The sequence below is a fragment of the Camelus dromedarius genome, chromosome 18 (assembly GCF_036321535.1).
Source record: "Camelus dromedarius isolate mCamDro1 chromosome 18, mCamDro1.pat, whole genome shotgun sequence".
NCBI lineage: Eukaryota > Metazoa > Chordata > Mammalia > Artiodactyla > Camelidae > Camelus > Camelus dromedarius.
In genome coordinates this window covers 47,807,995-47,826,504 of record NC_087453.1, presented here as the reverse complement: position 1 = coordinate 47,826,504, position 18,510 = coordinate 47,807,995, and the positions used below count along the sequence as shown (strand labels likewise).

At 38.4% G+C, this 18,510-nt stretch overlaps 1 protein-coding gene across 1 annotated transcript in view; it reads left to right on the top strand.

The window, feature by feature from the left end:
• LOC105099862 (tyrosine-protein phosphatase non-receptor type 20) overlaps positions 1–18,510 on the top strand; it is a 91,441-nt gene that overhangs the window by 36,098 nt on the left and 36,833 nt on the right. The window contains exons 6-9 of the mRNA XM_064475960.1: positions 2,626–2,747; positions 7,365–7,465; positions 9,969–10,070; positions 10,679–10,689. Coding sequence (XP_064332030.1) covers positions 2,626–2,747; positions 7,365–7,465; positions 9,969–10,070; positions 10,679–10,689 — 336 coding nt within the window. The remainder of the gene's footprint in view (positions 1–2,625; positions 2,748–7,364; positions 7,466–9,968; positions 10,071–10,678; positions 10,690–18,510) is intronic.

Genomic DNA, 18,510 nt, shown 5'->3' with positions numbered 1-18,510 from the left:
CTGGCAGGTGCTCATGTGTGCTTGAGATTGGTTTTGAAGCCCAGTTCTCTTTTATTGCTCCACTTTGCTGTCCTGACAGCAATTCACACTGTTTTGATGACTAACTTATAATGAGTATCGGTGTCTGATAGGGCAAATGCCCCCAATCTGCTTTCCTTTCCCAGAATTGTCTTTGCTGTTCTTTAGTTTGTCTACACATGTAGACAAGTGCATAGACACACATATGCCCACATTTCCCGCTTGAAATTTGATCGGATTTGCATTGAATCTAAGATAAATTTAAAAAATGTTTACCACTATTATGATAGGAGTTTTTGCCAATGTACATATACGTGCCTTATTTATTCTATTTTTTGTATCTTTCAATAAAATTTTGCAATTTTCACTATATAGTTTTGGTTCAATTGATGTCTAGTTACCTCATTTTTATTTCTATTGTGAATGACATATTTTCTTTGTTGCGATATCTGATTGGTTATTGTTGGCATATGGAATGTTTCTACTTTACTGATCTTGGTGTCAGCTCTTCTGTCAAGCTTTCTTATTATTTCTAATATCTGACCATAGAGTCTCTTTGATTTTTTATGTAGGCAGTAACAGTATTTACAAATAACAGTTTACTTGCTTTTTTCCAATCCTTATGGCTTTTTTTTTCCCGCTTTCTTCTTTCTTTTCATTGCTTGGGACCTGTATCTTATACAGTATTAAATAAGGATAGTGGTAGTAGGCATTCCTATGTTTTCTTTAAAACAATGAGAATATGTCCAAAGTTTTACCGTTAAGGATAATGTTGGCCCAGTATTTTGATTAGGTAACCTTTTCTCTAAGTTAAAGAAGTTTTCTTCTATTTCTACCTTGAAAGAGGAATTTTTCAAATGATTTATCTTTATATGTTCAGATGATAATATAATTTCTGGCCTATCTTTTGTTAACGTTTGTTAATATGCCAATTTACTTTCATAGGTTTTTATGATTGTTTATGAAACTGAGGATACTTTGAATTTTTGAGATAAATCTTAGTCCATGCATTTTTTTCACTGCACCATTTGGTAATATTTTATTTAGGACTTTTATATCTGTGTTCATTTTTGGGTTTGGCTTACAATTTTTCTTACTTGTATTTTATGTGTTTTGTTTTCATGTCAGGATTTACCAACCTTTTAATATGAATTAAGTATCTTTACTTTTTAAAAATTGTCTGTAACTGTTTGCATAAGAAAGAGATTTTTGTTCATTGAAAGTCTGATAAAATCTCACCTGAAAATCTGTTTTGGTCCAGGCACCTTTTTCCTTCTGAGTGTGAGACTTTTAATTATTGGTTTAACTTTTTGAATGATTATTATACTATTCAGGCTTATACTTGAGTAAACTTGGATAATTTATAACTCTCTATAAAAGTTTCTGTTTCATCAAATTTGTCTAAAGGTGCCCATAGGATTTGCTTATTAGTTCTTAAAATGATAGTTGGATTTGTGGTTGTGCCTTTTTTTCAATTTGTTGTTATTGAGTAGTGAAAGATTTGTGTATTTTTAAGTATTTGATTTCAAAGAGTCAGTCTTTGATTTGTTGGTTATTCTATTATTTTAGCTTATTTTCTAGTTGCCATTTTTGTTTATGATTTCTTCCTTTCTATTTTTGGGGGGTTTCCTCAGTCATTCTTGGCCTTTATGATTGAATACAAAACTCATTTTTGTCATTTTTTTCTGTCTTTTTTATAAATGTTTTTAAAACTACACATTTCCCCTTTAAGCACTACTTTCCGTACTTCACATTAGTTTTGATATATTGTCATTTCATTGATGTTTCTTAATGTGTACTTATAAAATTGATTTATGTGTTGTAATAGTTCATAATTTCTATTTGATTTCCTTTTGACACATTCAGAAATGCGGTTTTTAGTTTCCAAAGTACTTGTTTATATTTTTGCTATACTTTTTATTGTTGATTTTTTAATATGATATGTTATATAGATTTCTAAATCATAGTGTTTAAGGCTGCTATGACATAAGAAACAGTACTCTCAGTGCTTAATTCTAAGATCAGAGAAAAATATCTCCCATAGCTTCTATATGAAAGACTCTGTGCAGTGAAATTAATAGAGTAATTAGCAAAAATCCTGTAATAAAACCAGCAGTGAGTTTCCTAGGGATGATTTGTGTTACATTCTTCAATAAAACAACTTTCTATGTACATTAACATGTTGCTAGTTTGTTTATTAACAATACAAGATGTTAAACTGAGACTTACACTGTTCTTTATCCAAGAAGTAGACCCTGAAACCCAGAATTGAGTTCTTTAGATCCCAGTGCATAGGTTCTATAGGTGGTATATATTTAGAATTCACCTGAAGAGTACGTTCTTGAATAATACTGAAGTAGGAACAAAGGGACTGCTCAAAAATCAGCTTCTGAGGATAACCCTAGAAGAAGGATGATGTTTGCTCTGTTATTTTTTTCATAGCAGGGAGAGACGTGATCAGTGTAGGAGACAAAGACGAGAGGAGGCTAGAACAGGAAGAGCGGGTGGCCGTTCCCCTCAGTTAGCTCGGCTTTTCTTGCTGAGGCTCAGCCTTTCCTTCTCTGAAGGCCTTTGCGTTTGATCAGTTCTTCCCTTTTCTTTGTTCAGGAAAAGATCAGAAGGGAGAGGACTCTGATGTGAAAAAACTGGATCCATCTTTGCTTTCATCAGATCAGGAAGACTTGCCTTCATCAAGTCAGGACATGACACCTAGATCAGTGAGCTCTGAGGTAAAGCTAAAGGAAGAGGGATCTTTACTAACTGACTCTGGCCAGTGCCTAAATCACGGGCTAAGCTCTCTAAGTTTTAAGCGGCTATTCTGTTCTCCTTACCACAATGATCTCCCAATTTTGTGTCACTCTGATGTTGAAGGTGATCAAAATAGGGATTTGAAAGAGTGGAACTTTTTGCAGTGGAAGAACACCCCTTTCAATGCTATTTTGGAAATTTTACTTATCTTAGCATCTATTTCATTTTATGCTACTAAGAGGTACGAAATAAATTTCACATAAAATTTAAAGCACCTTGGATATATGGATGATGGGATTTTTAATTGAGAGAGAGAGAGCATAGTGCAGTGGCTCTGAACTACGGAATAGTAGACGGCTGCAAAGAAATCTGGGGCAAAACCCTTACCTTGACACATTACCTTTCTTGTGGAGATACTCCCAGGGTTAGAGCACAAAAAGAGAAATATGTTTTTATCTTGTAGGCGCCTTACATTTTTTTTTCCTTCTCTAATCTGTTGGAGCTTTGGGACTTGCATCATGTTCCTGTCCTAATACTCACTTCCTGTAGGTTCCAGCATCCATGGAGCTCAAACTCAGTACCAAGAACAAGCACTGCTTCCCCCATTGTCCCAGTTCAGCCGCCGCCCCACCCAGGGCTGACAGCGTGCTGAGCTGCTGCTTCGGAAGACAGCATGGTAGCTTGGCTGTTCTCCCGTGGGGAGTCTGTCCGTTCCCCTGTGACAGGTACGGTGGCCACATCAAGGCCACCATCACACCTCTGGCTGGCAGTCTCTTCTAGTGTAATTCTGGGCTCTCAGCCCCACTGTTGATCCTTTTCTGTGATCAGAATGATTTCCCCCTTGAAGGACAGATATTTGGAAGTGAACAACTTCATAGAATGTCTTGCACAGACCCTTTATATAGCCATACTTGACACCCTTCTAGAACTGAGTATGTTTTATGGTTTGGGTTTTTTCCCCGATATTTTATGGCTTGACTTTTCTAGGATGAGATTTGATATGCTTTAAAGTTTCCTTTTAGAAAAGAGTATCTTAGAACATTTCTGGGTGGCTTGTGGAGTATGTTTTGAAAATCAGCTGGTTTTGTTAGAATTTGCTCTGCTTACATCCCATGAAGCAGTTAATTTGATATAACAGCCCCTTGATGCCCTCTCAGTTCGATGCTGTCCCTGGGACTGTCTAGACTTCATAGACTTGTGTGTAGATGCTCAGCTTTGCAAGACAGATCAATAAATTTTTGTTCCAGTGCTCATTTTAGAGGTGAAGAAACAGCCCCAGAAGCTGAAGCGATTTCCCTGTGGCCACACAGCGCTCCGGTCACAGAGAAGAGACTAGAAGCCAGGCTCCTGTCTCTTAGTGTTGCTGCTTTCACTCTGTCCTCACAAGTCTTTGGCATACAGTGCAGAAAAGTTTGCTTAGGCTTCTTGGAAAAATCGATCCAGCCTTTTCTTTGACGTTAATTGGATTCAGTGAGCACTCTCCAAAAAGACCTGGCATCTTGATAATTTAGAATATTTCTCCTTGTGCCTTCTTGGCATCATTAGCCAAATCAGATTTCATTCAATCAAAGACACGTTAGGGTCCTGAGTGAGCCTTATTTGAGTGACAGCCGTCTGGAACAGTTTGCGTCTTCGGTAAGGACAGTCAAGTTGACTCTGAAGCGCGACTTTGAGTACAGCCCAGGCTGAACTATGCCAGGGCTTCCCACTCAGGCGGCGTCACTTCTTAGCAGATGAGCGGTGTGCAGACGGCTCTCCAGCAAGTCTTGCCGGAGCTGGGAGGGGCTGTGCTGAGTGGTAGCATTACCCCTTTCTTTTCCTCTGTGCCGTTTCACTCACAATCTCCACATTCCTACTTTAATTACCTGAAATTAATTTTTAGAGATTTGCTTTCCCTAGCAGTGTGGATAAACTATTTTTCAGGACCAGGTCAACTCTGGAGAACTCATCTCATTTATTTTAGTGGTTATCCACATAGGCTGATGAGAATAAATCTTTGGGGAATATTTTCCCTTGATATTTTAAAGTAGAAAAATTAAAATGCACAGAGGAACACTAACAAAGGAGAGCTGGTATAGCTATAGTGATATCAGAAAGAAGATACTTAAAAGCAAACCATTAGGTATTAAGTCACTATATAATACTAAAAGGCTTGTTGGCTCACAAGGAAGATATAAAATTCTAAATTTATATAAGCACCTAACAATAGCTTCAGAATATGTAAATCAGAATTACAAGGAGTAATTGATAAATTTACTATGGTAGTGGGCCATTTTAAAGTATCTCTTTTATTAATATATTAGACAATTAGTTAAGAATATAGAAATTATAAAAAAAAAGTGAATTAGCAAGCTAGATATAATGAACATATACAGAACATGCATCCAAAAATAGAGAACACACAATTTTTTTCAAACATACGTGGGCCATTTATAAAAATTTACCATGTACCAAATCAAAATATATCACAATAAATGTCAAATAATTTTTGTAGTACTGACTGTGGTCTCTGATATAAAGAAATTCAGCTGGAAGTCAACCACAGAAAGAGGAAACGTACATTTGGGATTTAAAGGCACATACTTCTAAACCTGTAAGCCAAAGAGGAAATGAGAGAATGACCTTGTGTTGGCCCCCAGCACCCTGTTGCTCTGGAAACCTGAAAAGACGGGCTGTCAGCTGTGATCAGGCAGCACTGATTATGGTAAAACTGACGCCTGGGCTGGAAGGGTTATGACTAGGACTTTAAATGTCTTGTTGAAAGCACAGACAGGGTGCCTGTGGGAAGCTCCTCGCTGTAATCTCCGGGGCTTAGGCTCTTGGGTTGTTGCAAGAGGTACTGGTTCCTGTGTAGCTTGAGACTTCTAAGTCAGGGTGCCTCAGGGACCCACCCATGTCATTTCACTGCCTTACACTTGAGATGATGCTAGAATGCTGTCAGAGCTCCTGATGAGGGCAAGCCTGAGGCTGTTCTGCTGACACGTGTCACTCCTTTGCTGTGTCCTTCTGCAAAGCTCCCCTAGTGCCAGGTGTGGTCTGTTGGACCTTGTGAATGTCCATTGAATGGAAGATCGTTGGTGGTGGTTGAGCAGGATGGGCAAGGTACACTTACCCTGCAGTTGGTTCTAGGTCAGTGAAATCCCCAAATATTTAAAGCAAAGCTTACGAGATTTAGAAAAATATATGAGAATTGATATATTTTTACCTCTATAATGAAGGACTTTTTAAAAATTTGTTTTATACATTATTCAAAATGGCAGTTAGCTAGTCCACCAGGATTTAATATATTCTAAAGTGGTCGAGTTATTGCTAAATGTAAGCTAATCTTATGTCTTAGGCGGTGCTTATTCATTTAGACTAAGACATAGTAAGTTGCATGTTTTGCCTGCGTGCTTGGTAGGAGGGCTAGGTCGTTGTTTGCATCTTTCCGTTAATGTGCTTGTTTTTAAAACTGATTGTGCTCGGGTCCGTGTTCTGGAATGACGGCTGTATCTATGCCTGTAAGATGCATTCCAGGTCTAGGAAGTTCATGGAATTAAGCAAAACATATACACATGCACACACACTCAGAAGAGAGGAAAGGGTTAATAAATTTCACAAAATAAGAATCAAAAGACACTTCAAAAGAGATGAAAAGACGTAACACAGCCGGTGGCTGGAGATACTGCATGAGAAATAGAGAAGGGGAGATGAGGGAGGGAGATGAGGCAGACGCCGGACCGTGGCAGGCCAGGTGGACTTTGGACCTGCTGCTCCTTTTGCTCAGGATGCTTTCCTGCCTCTTTGCCTAGCCCTTCCTTCTGTCTTTTAGGTACGTGGCAATTAGGTATCACCAAATTCTGCTACTGCATTAATGCTTGTCACCAGCTGTGAGTTTTACATGCTTGCCTGTGTATTTTCTCTGCCCCCATGAGATATACACCCTCCACAAGGAGAGAACACATGCCTCTCTTGTTCAGTGTTTTATCCATAGCACTTAGAACAGTATCTGCATGTACTAGGCCCCCAGAAAAGAACTGTCAAATGAATGTATTAACTGCATCTTTATTTTAATGTTATTTTTCCTTTAATTATATTCTGTTTACCAGCAGGCCAGGTGCTATATAGGAGGCTGCAAAGGCAACAAAATGGATTAATTAATAAAGTCCATCGAGCAGTACAAATTCTCATGGCACAGGCATAGAGTTACTGGATTAGATTATACACATGCTAAAATAAAGAGAGATATAGTACTAAGAATTTTATATAAACAGTAAACTAAATGTGATAGCACTTGTTATAAGAATTTCCTCTGGGCTGCAGTTTTTGGTTTTGTTTTTAAGAAAAATGAGGCTTATTTTTATGAACTTTTAGAAAATAACTTGGGTGATTCAATAGAAATCATTTATATGGGCATAGTACTCAACGCCTTTGATGGACTGGAAAATATTTAACAGGGAGATGTGCATTTCAAGTGGTTTTCTATGAGTGTGATTGTGGTTTTAATTCTATAATTGAAGGCCTTATTCTTCTTCTTAAGAAGCTGTAGGAAACATTTTCTTTTAAACTATATATTCCTAAAATTGTAGCCGTAATTTTTTCCTTTCTTATGCCTGTAGGTTTCGGAAAGTGAAGTTAACTCAGAGAAGGTAAAAGTCTTTCCTCAGGAGTTCCCAAAAAATGATGATTTTGAGGATCATTTTAAAGAGGATACAGAAAGGTATAACTAATATGCTTATTTATTGAGTTTTTTTGTTTATTCATATTCATAGCTAGCCCTCTTGAGTGGAGACAGTGAATAATGGCCCTCAAATGTTTGATAAGTTTTAAAAATATAGTTCTTTGCAGTAAGTACAACCTGATTTGTCTATAAATAGGATGTATTTATGATCTAATAAGTATGGTATTAATTCAAGAGAAAAATATTCCTAAAGAATTCAATTTCTCTATCATCTCAACAATTACCTAGTTCCAAAGCCTTTGTGAATAAAGTGTTTGGAGCTCTTGGAGGGAGCAGTGTACTTAAAAGTAAAGTAAAGCTTAAAGCACAGCTAAATTTTATGAGAAATTATGTCTGTTTCTAGAAAGAAAATAATGTGCTAGAAACAGGACTATTAGCATGGCCAATTCTTGGCACTGTATTTGAAAAAAAAATGTAAAGAACCAGGAGAAAAGTAAATTTCCATTAGAAGAACAAAAGGAACAGCAACTTTTCATGCTTATAAAATGTTCAAATCCAAAAATATGGCAAGTAAGAAAACATTTTATTGAGCCATATTTTCTTAGAGATTTAAAAGTATGGGCTAGTCACTGAAATAGCACTGTGTAGCTATGTGTATGGTTTGCATCTTGTGCAAACTTTCAGAAGTTAAATGAACAAATAAACTAATTCAAAAGGCATTTGAGATAACATTATGTGCTACTAGTGTATACTAATTAGTAAGTGCTGATTATATTCTAAGCACTGCATATAAATACAAAATATTACATACTTCTTGTCCTTTAGTTTACAGTTTAGCTGGGGGAACAGACATGTAAAAGACAAATTTAAATGCAGTGGAGTAGGTATATTATAGAGTCAAGGTCCAAGGACTGTGGGTACAGGAGACCGAGAACTATGCAAGCGGGGAGTTCCCCACCAGCTTCTTTGAAGAAAGGATATTTTGGTTGGATTTAGTATCTCAAATAAATAGAAGCTCAGCAGGTGAAAAGGGACAGAAGAAAATTTCAAGCTGGGGGAAGAGGTCTGAGCAAAGGTAAGGAGCTGTGAAGATACCTAATTCATGGCAAGAGATGTTAAGTGTCAAGACTTGTAGGGTGTGCGTGAATTGAAGCGCAGGAAGCTGGGGAAGATGAGCCGTAGAACAGAAATTACAGTGTGTGTGAAACCAAGGAGTACATGTCTTATTCAGTCTGTTAAGAGTGAAAATGAAGCACAGGCAAGTCTTCTGTTCTATTCATGCATCTGCCCACCTGTCAGTCATGTGTCTATCCTCTATCTGCCTAGAAGGAGGAATGCTGGTAGCAAGGTGGAAGAGAGCTGGCAGGAAATGGAGAACAGGTAGATGTTGACAGTAATCCAAGAAAAAACGAGAAGGAGGAAGGAGTAAGAAACCTTAAATTACCCACGGAAGCAAAAGGAAAAGACCATTACTTTGCTAAGGTTGAGGCATAAAGTGCATAAATATTTAGGAGCCCAGTAAGGAGCCTGGGTTTACCCTGCGGTTGGTGGGCAGGTGTAACAATTAAATCTGAGTTTTAGGGAGAATTTTCTCTAGACACTGGAGATTAGACTCAGAAATCAAATTAGGAGGCTCTTGCTAAGTGGGGTTGCAAATGAAAATGCAGGAACAGCCAAGGAGGCAGCGTAAGTGAGTAAAACTGAGTAGTGAGAAGTTGGAAAGGAAACTGAGTGTGTGTGGGCTAGTATTTGAGAAATCTGTTACGGCATATAGAGCAGTAGGTAGATGGGGATAGAAGGGTTAAAGGGTTTGTTTTTAAGGTGAGAGAGAATCAAGTATTCTTGTAATACGGAAAAAGTTGTAGATAGAGATTAATTTTGTATATATGCATAAATATAAGGAAAAGTAATTTTAGAAAAAATGTCTCAGAGGAGACAGAAGGCATAAGAGCTGAGAACAGGGAAGGATTAACTCTGAACTTGGAGGAAGCAAGGAGTAGTGAAGAATGCCGGCCCTTCCAAGTTGCATTTTGAAAGCGAGTAAGTTGAAAGAGTCCTTGCTTTCTGGCTTGCGGTTTATAGAAGGGGCTACATTTTTCCTAAAGCAGAGAATTAGGATGGAGACTACATGACGGTGGTAGTTTGAAAATTACGAGCAAAAGAGGAGACAGAATAGAGACGTCCGTGTTTCCCAGACAGCTCTCTGCTGACACTGGAAACCCCAGTGACCCCAGTGCTCTTCTTCCACCACGGCCTGGTAAAGGAGGAAAGAAGGTGGGTAGGTGGACTGATCCGAGGCGGCTAGCTGGCAAGCCAAGTGGAAGTGAGAGGAGATGGATGGAGTTTGTGACCAGAGGTTGAGACTCCAGAATTCTCTCTGAAGGTGGGCCAGTTCCAGGGGCTGACAGTGGGAGTGGGTGTCTGGACTGACATAGAGGTGAACGTCAGTTGAATAACTAATATAGATTATCAGAGATTCTTTCTTAAATATATACGTTCTCTGAAATACAAATTTAAATATAAATACAAATTTCTGTTCTAGTGACAGGGACCCCAGCTTGTGGACGACCAGCGGCTCCTTCCTAAAAGACAGGTCCAGCGGTGAGGAGGAGCTCGCAGGGCCTTCCCAGGCTGGCTCCCCTGCGTCTCAGGGTATGACCTCGTCCCCTTTTCCTAGCAAATTCTTGAAGAAGCTGTATTTCAGAGGTTTGCACAAAGAAATTTCTAATACAAGCGCAGGAAAGAGCTAGGAAAAACTTTTTCAAATGGAGAAAATGTGGTTCTCTAGGGTTTTCCTTTAAAAATGAAGAAAATGCTCCACACCTCACATTCATAAAGGGCACATTTCTACTCGATCTTTAAATATTTTAACATAGCAAACATACCAACTTAATGAGCTATTTGTATTTCTGAAACTAGGGATTAGCAATGTGTTTAGACTTGAATATGATCAGCTTCCTCATTTTCTTAATTTTAATTTGTTGTACGGTATATACTTTGTGAATAAAATAATAACTTTTTTTGGATGATACATTATCACATGTTGTGGGAAAAAGAACACAGAGGTATGTATGACAGAATAAATCATGATACTGAAGAGTATTCCAAATTTTTTCTATGAATATATATTTATAGTTGTATATAGCATAAATATAACCATGGGGAAAAAATAACAATTATAGTGTATAAGGTTGAAGAATCACATACGTATCTCAGAAACCTTTAGAGAAGATTTTAGAGATCACCTGTCAGCCTCTCATCAAGTGGCAGAATCATCTTCTCTGATGACTTTTTAATTTGAGGAATGTCAAACCTAATTAAGGCAATATTACACTGTATAATTATTAAAGTACCAGTCCCACACAAAAATAGTTTACAAGAAAATACTTTTTAAATTCTATATGGTAAAATTTACCCTGTTAGCATACAGTTCTATAAAGTTAGACAAAGGTCTACCACCACGATCAGGATGTAGTACGGTTCCCTCACCCCTCACGTTTCTCTTGTGCTCTTCTGTAGTCAGCCCCTAACCCCACCGCCAACACCTGTCAACCAGTAATCTGTTTTCATTCTCTTTACTGTTGTATTTTCCAGAGTGTCACTCATATAGATGGAATCATAAATATATTGCATTTCAAGTCCAAGTTCTTTCCGTGTAAAGTTGCTGATATTCATCCACACCATTGCATTTACCAGTATTTATTTATTTACCTTTTAATTTTTGCTGAATAGTATTCCATTGTCTGGCTACATCAATGTTTTTACCCATTAACCAGTTGAAGGACATCTGGGTTGTTCCCAGATGTGGTAATTATGGATAAAAGCACTTTGTGTAAACCTGAGTTTCCATTTCTTTAATCTAGGGGTGTGACTTCTGAGTCATAAGTATATAAATGACAAACTGTTGTCTTTTCCAAAGAGGCTGCACCAATACGCTTTTTACTTCTTTTCTCTTTGTGTTTCAGTTTAGGTAACTTTTATCAACCCATCTTCAGGCTTATTGACTCTTTCCTCCCCTGTGTTGACTTTACTAATGAGCTTCCTGAAAGCTTTCTTTAGCGCATTTACAGCCTTTTTATTGTGAACACTTCCATTTGACTTTATCTTACAGTTTTCATCTCCATTCAGATTCTGTATCTGTTCATGCATTTTGTCCACCTTTCCCACAAAAGTTTAAACATATTAACTATAGTTATTTCAAATTCCCTCTCTGATAGTTCTCATTTCTGATTTTTTTTTTCTGTTGATTGCTTTGTTTTTTGACTGATTTTTGTTGCTGTTGCTGCTTCTGCTTTGTGCATCTCAGAAATTTTGAGAGTGTTGGTGTTAGGTGCAGAAGAGTAGAGACTGAGGTACGTAGAATTTATGCCTGAATAGCCATGCCTGTTCCTTTGCTTGGTCATTAGGTCACTGATTCAGCGTGTTTAGGACATGAGCTGGATTTTGAAACTCTGGTTAACTACTGACTTAAAATTCCTCAAGATGTACTTGTACTTAGGGCGGTAACTGGAATGTTCCAGAGGTCCTCTTCCCATTTCTGTTGCATCCTTAGCTTTAGACCCTCCCTGTGTGCCTGTGCTTCAGAAGGAGTCATCTCCCTATCCTGGCCCTCCCTCCAGCAGTAGACTGTTGCTTGTCACTGTAGCCCAGTGTCAGCTTGGCAGGTCCTCTGTCCCTAGATCTAGGCGGCGGGGCTTTGTCAGTGATCCTGCCTCTCCTCTCTGTGCTGTTCAGACTCTGCCTTCTGTTTTTGGCAGGTCTGCTGTGGGAGAGAGTTTTCTGGAAGGAGTGTTATAAAGGCCAGTTAGGTGAAGTTCTTTTTCATTCCTTTTATGTCCCTACCAGTTTTCGCTTGTGCTTGTTCCATTGATTGCTGAGTTCTGAGTGTTGAGGTCTTCAGTTATAATTGTGAATTTTCCTGTTTCTCCTTTCACTACTGTTAGTTTTTACTTAATGTAGTCTGAGATTCTGCTGAGTGCAGTTACATTCAGCATTGTTATGTCTTTCCTGTGACTTGACCCCTTGGTCATTAGTGATGATCCTTTTTTTTAAATAGATTTTTTTGGAAGTTTTAGTTTGACAGTAAAATTGAGCAGAAGGTACAGAGGTTTCTCACATACTCCCTGCCCCCATGCATGTTACTAAGACCCTCCTCTGGACGGGGAAATCTGTGAACCTTGATGGAACTGTGTTGACGTGCCATCACCTGGAGCCCACGGTTTACCTTAGGGTGTACTGTTGGTGGTGTACATTCTGTGGGTCTGGACAAAATGTATGATGACGCGTATCCACCATTACAGTATCAAACAGTAGTTTCACTGCCTTGAAAATCCTCTCACCTCCACTTATTTACCCTCCCTCTCCCCAGTAATGACCTTTCCACCTTTTTCTGGTGATGTTCTTGGCCTGGCGTCTGTTCTGTTACTGACGTATCCTCTGATATTAGCAAAGCCGCTTCACTGTCTTTTGATTAGTGTTCCATGGCGAACATCTCCCATCCTTTTACTTCACCGTGCCTGTGTTGTAGTGTTTAAGTTGCTTTCTTATGGGCGTTGTATGGCTGGGCCTTGCTTTTTCACCAAATCTCCAATCTGTCCTTTAATTGGTGTATTTAGGCTGCTTTTATTTGTATCTACCATCTTAGATTTAACTCTGCTCTACTATCTTGCTAATTGTTTTCTTTCTTATTTGTTTTGTTTTGTTTTGGGGGTGGGGAGGTAGTTAGATTTATGTATGTATGTATGTATGTATTTTTAGTGGAGGCACTGGGGATTGAACTCAAGGACCTCATGCATGCTAAGCGTGCACTTTACCACTGAGCTATACGCTCCCCCTCTTCTTGCTAATTATTTTCTGTTTATTCTTTCTGCTCTTTATCTTTTTCCTATTTTCCTTCCTTCTCTTGGGTTATTTTGATTCCTTTTTATCTTCCCAGTTTGCTTATTATTTATATCATTTTCAAAATGTTTTCTTGGAAACCCTAGGATTTACAACATACATCTTCAATGTCTCACAGTCTTTCTTTTCTGTCTTCACATAACACTATGTCAGATCATGTGTGGTGCAAGGACCTTAAAATAATGTCATCTTAATTTCTCCCATCCATCTTTTGTGCAATTGTTGTCAAACATTTTAATTTTACATAACAACAATCACAAAATACATATTTACTATTTCTGTTTTAGATGGCTAGCTATCCTCTAGAAAAGTGAAAATTAAGAAAATAAATTTTTTAAAAATTTTTTTATTGATTTATAATCATTTTACAATGTTGTGTCAAATACCAGTGTAGAGCACAGTTTTTCAGTTACACGTGAACACATATATATTCATTGTCACTTTTTTTTTTTCGCTGTGAGCTACCATAAGATCTTGTGTATATTTCCCTGTGCTATACAGTATAATCTTGTTTATCTATTCTACAATTTTGAAATCCCATCTATCGCTTCCCACCCCCTGCCCCCCTGGCAACCACAAGTTTGTATTCTATGTCTATGAGTCTGTTTCTGTTTTGTATTTATGCTTTGTTTGTATTTGGTTTTGTTTGTTTTTTAGATTCCACATGTGAGCGATCTCATATGATATTTTTCTTTCTCTTTCTGGCTTACTTCACTTAGAATGACATTCTCCAGGCACATCCATGTTGCTGTAAATGGCATTATGTTGTCGGTTTTTATGGCTGAATAGTATTCCATTGTATAAATATACCACATCTTCTTTATCCAGTCATCTGTTGATGGACATTTAGGCTGTTTCCATGTCTTGGCTGTTGTAATAGTGCTGCTATGAACATTGGGGTGCAGGTGTCATCCTGAAGTAGGGTTCCTTCTGGATATACGCCCAGGAGCGGGATTCCTGGGTCATATGGTAAGTCTATTCCTAGTCTTTTGAGGAATCTCCATACTGTTTTCCACAGTGGCTGCACTAAACTGTATTCCCACCAGCAGTGTAGTTTATCCAACTACATTGATGGAATTTTTAGAACTCTTCGTTTCTTTGCATAGATCCAGTTTTTTATTCTGTGATAGATTTTTTCTGCTTGAAGAGCTCCTTGACCATTTCTTGTAGTGTAAGTTTGCTGCTAATGAAATCTCTCAGTATTTGTTTGTCTGTAAAAATGTTTATTTCTCCTTCATTTTTTCTGAAAGACATTTTTTATTAGTTACAGGATTCTGGGTTGTCTTCTGATTTGTATGGTTAATGGTGAGCTTTTGGATCTGAGACTTGGTGTCTTTCATTCATTTTGGAAAATTCCCAACTATTATCATTTCAAATACTTTTTCTGCCCAATTCTCCCTTTCCCAACTCTCTCTCTCAGCTTTCTCTCCCTCTCTCTCTCTCTCCTGTTTTGGAATTCCAGGTACAAGAATATTAGTTTGCTTGATGCTGGCCTTCAATTCTTGGATGAACTCTTCTGTGCCCTTCCCCAGCCACTCTTTCCTCTTTCAGTTCAGGTAATGCCTATTGACCTATTTTGAAGTTCACTGAATTTTTTTCCCCACTTGCCTATATCAAGCCTATTGATGGCATTATCTTTTCTTTTGTAATATTTGTTTATCTGTAGCATTTCTGCTCAGTTCTTATGGTTTCCATATCTCTGATGAAATGCCTCATTTGTTCATGCATGTTGTCTACTTTTTCCACTAAGGTCAGCATTACACTTAGTTTAAATTCGTTGTCTGATAAAAGCTTTAACATTTTTATCATATATCTGTCTGGTTCTGTTGACTACTTTGTCTCTTGGCAGTTTCATTTATTTTTTCTTTTTCTTCTTTATGTGCCATACAATTTTTTTGTTGTTGAAACCTGGATATCTCATGTCCTAGAGACTGAGGTAAATGAGAAAGGACATGCCTCTTTCTTTAGTAAGCCCTCAGTGTAAGGAGTTGAGCCAGTGTAGTCAGGAATGGATCAGTTTGGGTTTGATGTTCCTGTGATTACTCTCAGTGCACCACCAGCCCCAAATTCATGTGTGGTTACCTTGTGCTTAGGATAGAGAACGGCATGCCAGAGAGTTTGCTTTACTGTATGCTCTCTCCTCTGCTTCGGGTCTCCTGATAGGCCTGCAGTTCGGAGAGGTTTCTATCCATGATTTCGTACATCCCCCAGGGATAGAGTGCTCCTGTTTGAAATTCTGTTGCTTGCTGACCTCATCGTGGGGGAGCAGCACTCTCTGTGGTCCTCGTTCAGCCTCAGTCTTAGGCAGGTGCAGCGTCCTCGGGTCTTAGGGACAGTGCCTGCTCAGTTACTGTCGGGAAGGGGACGTATTATGGTCTCAGCCCCCGATGCTTTCCTCCCCTCTATATCTCCGATGTCAGTGGGCCTTAACCTGTGCTTTGAGGCTAGTATGGTTTCCTGCCCTTTCCCCAACTTCTTATTTTTTTGATCCTTGGGGAAGATTGCGTGAAGCTTCATGCCTTTCCTGCAAAAGCTGCTGCCCGTCTCTCCAAGCTTGCATCGTAAGGGAGGGTTTCTTGAGCTCCTCACCTTGTCTCCAGTATTTGTCCTGAGCTTCTGATGAGGGCCTTTTATCCATTATCTTTTGTTTTTTGTCTCTCCTCTTCATTAATTTATATACACATCTTTTTCATATGAATAAGTTCATTTTCAACTATCTACTTTGTTTTCCACAGTGTTTTATTTAATTATGAGTTTTATAATCATGTACTTTTGGCCTTTAATTTATTTTCTTAGGTCAATAAATTTATTTCCCACCTCATTCTGTTGTTTTATCTCATTTTGATCTCTTATTTAAAATAATTCACATTCTTATTACTTCTGCCTTTAGATGGTGGATTTACAGTTTAGGTTATGTTTCATTCAGAATGGATTAAGACAATTTTTTTCACATGACATACTGTATGACTCATATTTCCATCTCATTCACTAACATGTATAAATCTGCATCTCTTTGATTTTGTTGATTGAGCATGAATGAATTTTTCTGTCTCTTACTCTGTTTGATTTGAGTCTAGTCATCTCCCACTATAAGCTACGCTTTGAGGGCTAGATTTTGTTTGAGGACAATGGCAAGTGTGCTGAAGGTTAGGAGGAAAGGAGCATAAACCTCAAAAGGTGTGGATGAATTGTTATGTGGCAGAAATTATAAATCAGTTTACTCAACATGGATCACACTCACCTCTTAGTGTACCTTCCTGCGTGATCCAGGCAGAAGAACACTAAAAATTACATTTCCCAGACATCCTGGTAGCTATTGTGAATTTGACCAGTCATATGTGCTTAGCCAAGTCTTAAATGTGTAGAGAAGCATCCATGTTGCTGGTACATACCATAGCAGGTGTGGCATTACTGGTGCCTCAGTATAGCTAAGATGGTACATTACTAGGGCCAGCAGCTGTGGTGGTGACTTCTAATTCCTCCATGGTTGCTAAGGTAGTGTCACTCAGCCGCCAGCAGTTAGAGCAGTGGTATCCAGCTCCCACAGATTCTTCACTGTGGCAAAGCTTGCAGTCTTCTTGCCAGGCCATTCTGCTGTGTTAGTTTTGGATCATCACTGGGGACGCACCTATTCTTCACCAAACAGGTAGATAAAACCCCTTTCTGTAAACTGGCTTTCTGTGAAAATCCCATTATACAGTAATTGCCAGTATCTGTAACCAAAGTCTGACCTGTAACACCTTGATTGAAATTCCTGGACCAGGCTGCAAACAAAAGAAACCAAATGGAAAATGATGTTAACAATAAGAAACCTATCTTCTACAGTAATGGAGGTCCAGATTTAGGAAGAATTCCAGGTTCAGTATGATAAGTTGCTCGGTGATGTCATCAATGACATAGGCTCTTTATTTTTTTTTCATATTTGCTACACTCAGCTCACTCCTTCTATGGTCACAGTAGGGCTGCTTGTGGTCATTGGGACCTTTTGCTTCTGTGCTTACGTATGGGCAAGGGATAGAGGTCGGAGAGAGGCCTGCTTCTCTTGCCTACAAGCCTTGAATAACCTCTTTGCTTCCAGTTGACCCAAATCACCTCCCAGTTACTAAACTATCCATTGGTAAGGGAATTATTGTGGAATGGTTAGAAATGGCTTTAACAAACCATCAGGGTAGAATCAGCTTCAGGGGTCAGCTGCAGAGTCCATTGTAGCCATTCTGCCTTTTCTCTTCTTTCCTGTCTGCCTTCTCTGGGCTTTTTTCCAGCAAGGCTAGAACACGATGGCAAGCTGTATGGGTGTTTCTGCTGGGGATCAAAGACGTTTGAAATGGCTTCTACTCTTGTGAGAATTTTGTCTCCTCTTTTGGGCTTCCTGGACCTCTTCTCATCCTAAGGTTGTGAGCAATTTTAGAATTTCTCTGACTGTTTTCACAACCAATAGCTCCTAACTTCCACCCCTAGAGAGAGCTTTCGAGTGTAGAAGGGTTCCAAGAAGAGGTGAGTTTCCCAGGGCAGTGAAGATTCTTAGAAACTTCTGTCTTGTTTTTATGCTTGTTCTTTTGCTTAGTTGCTTCTTGTGTATTTTTTTGCTGATATTCACTTGATTTTTGTTCATACTATTTGGCTTTGGAAAGAGATTTCACTTGAGCATTCTACCTCAAAATTCGTATCTTTAAAATATTCTTTTAATATTGACTTTCTAGATGTATTGCATTTTGGCCAGTGTACATGCTCTGTAAACTTTTAGATATTTAGAATCTAGACTATCAACATGACCTAAAAGATCATTATTTAAAATAAAATTCCCACATATACTATTAAATAGAATGTATTCTCTTCTGTTATTACTGGTTATAAATGTATAACTATATAATACACATTTACATATATAATACAATATATACATATTTGTAATATATACAATATTGTAATATATAATTACTTATATATAATACATATTTTAGTGTTATTAGTTGCATCATATAGAGCTTCTTAATCCTTGGGGTAGGTGTGTGTGTGTGTACATGTGTGTTTGTGTGCACACGTGCATGCTTGACCTGTTTTACACTTAGAGGTGTGTTAGACTACCCACGTCCTCTCATCTCAGACTCCAGGGACTTCCAAACAGTTGGTCCCAGGGAGGACAAAAGTCGTATCTTTCCCATCCAGGTCTTACATGTGCTTGTCTT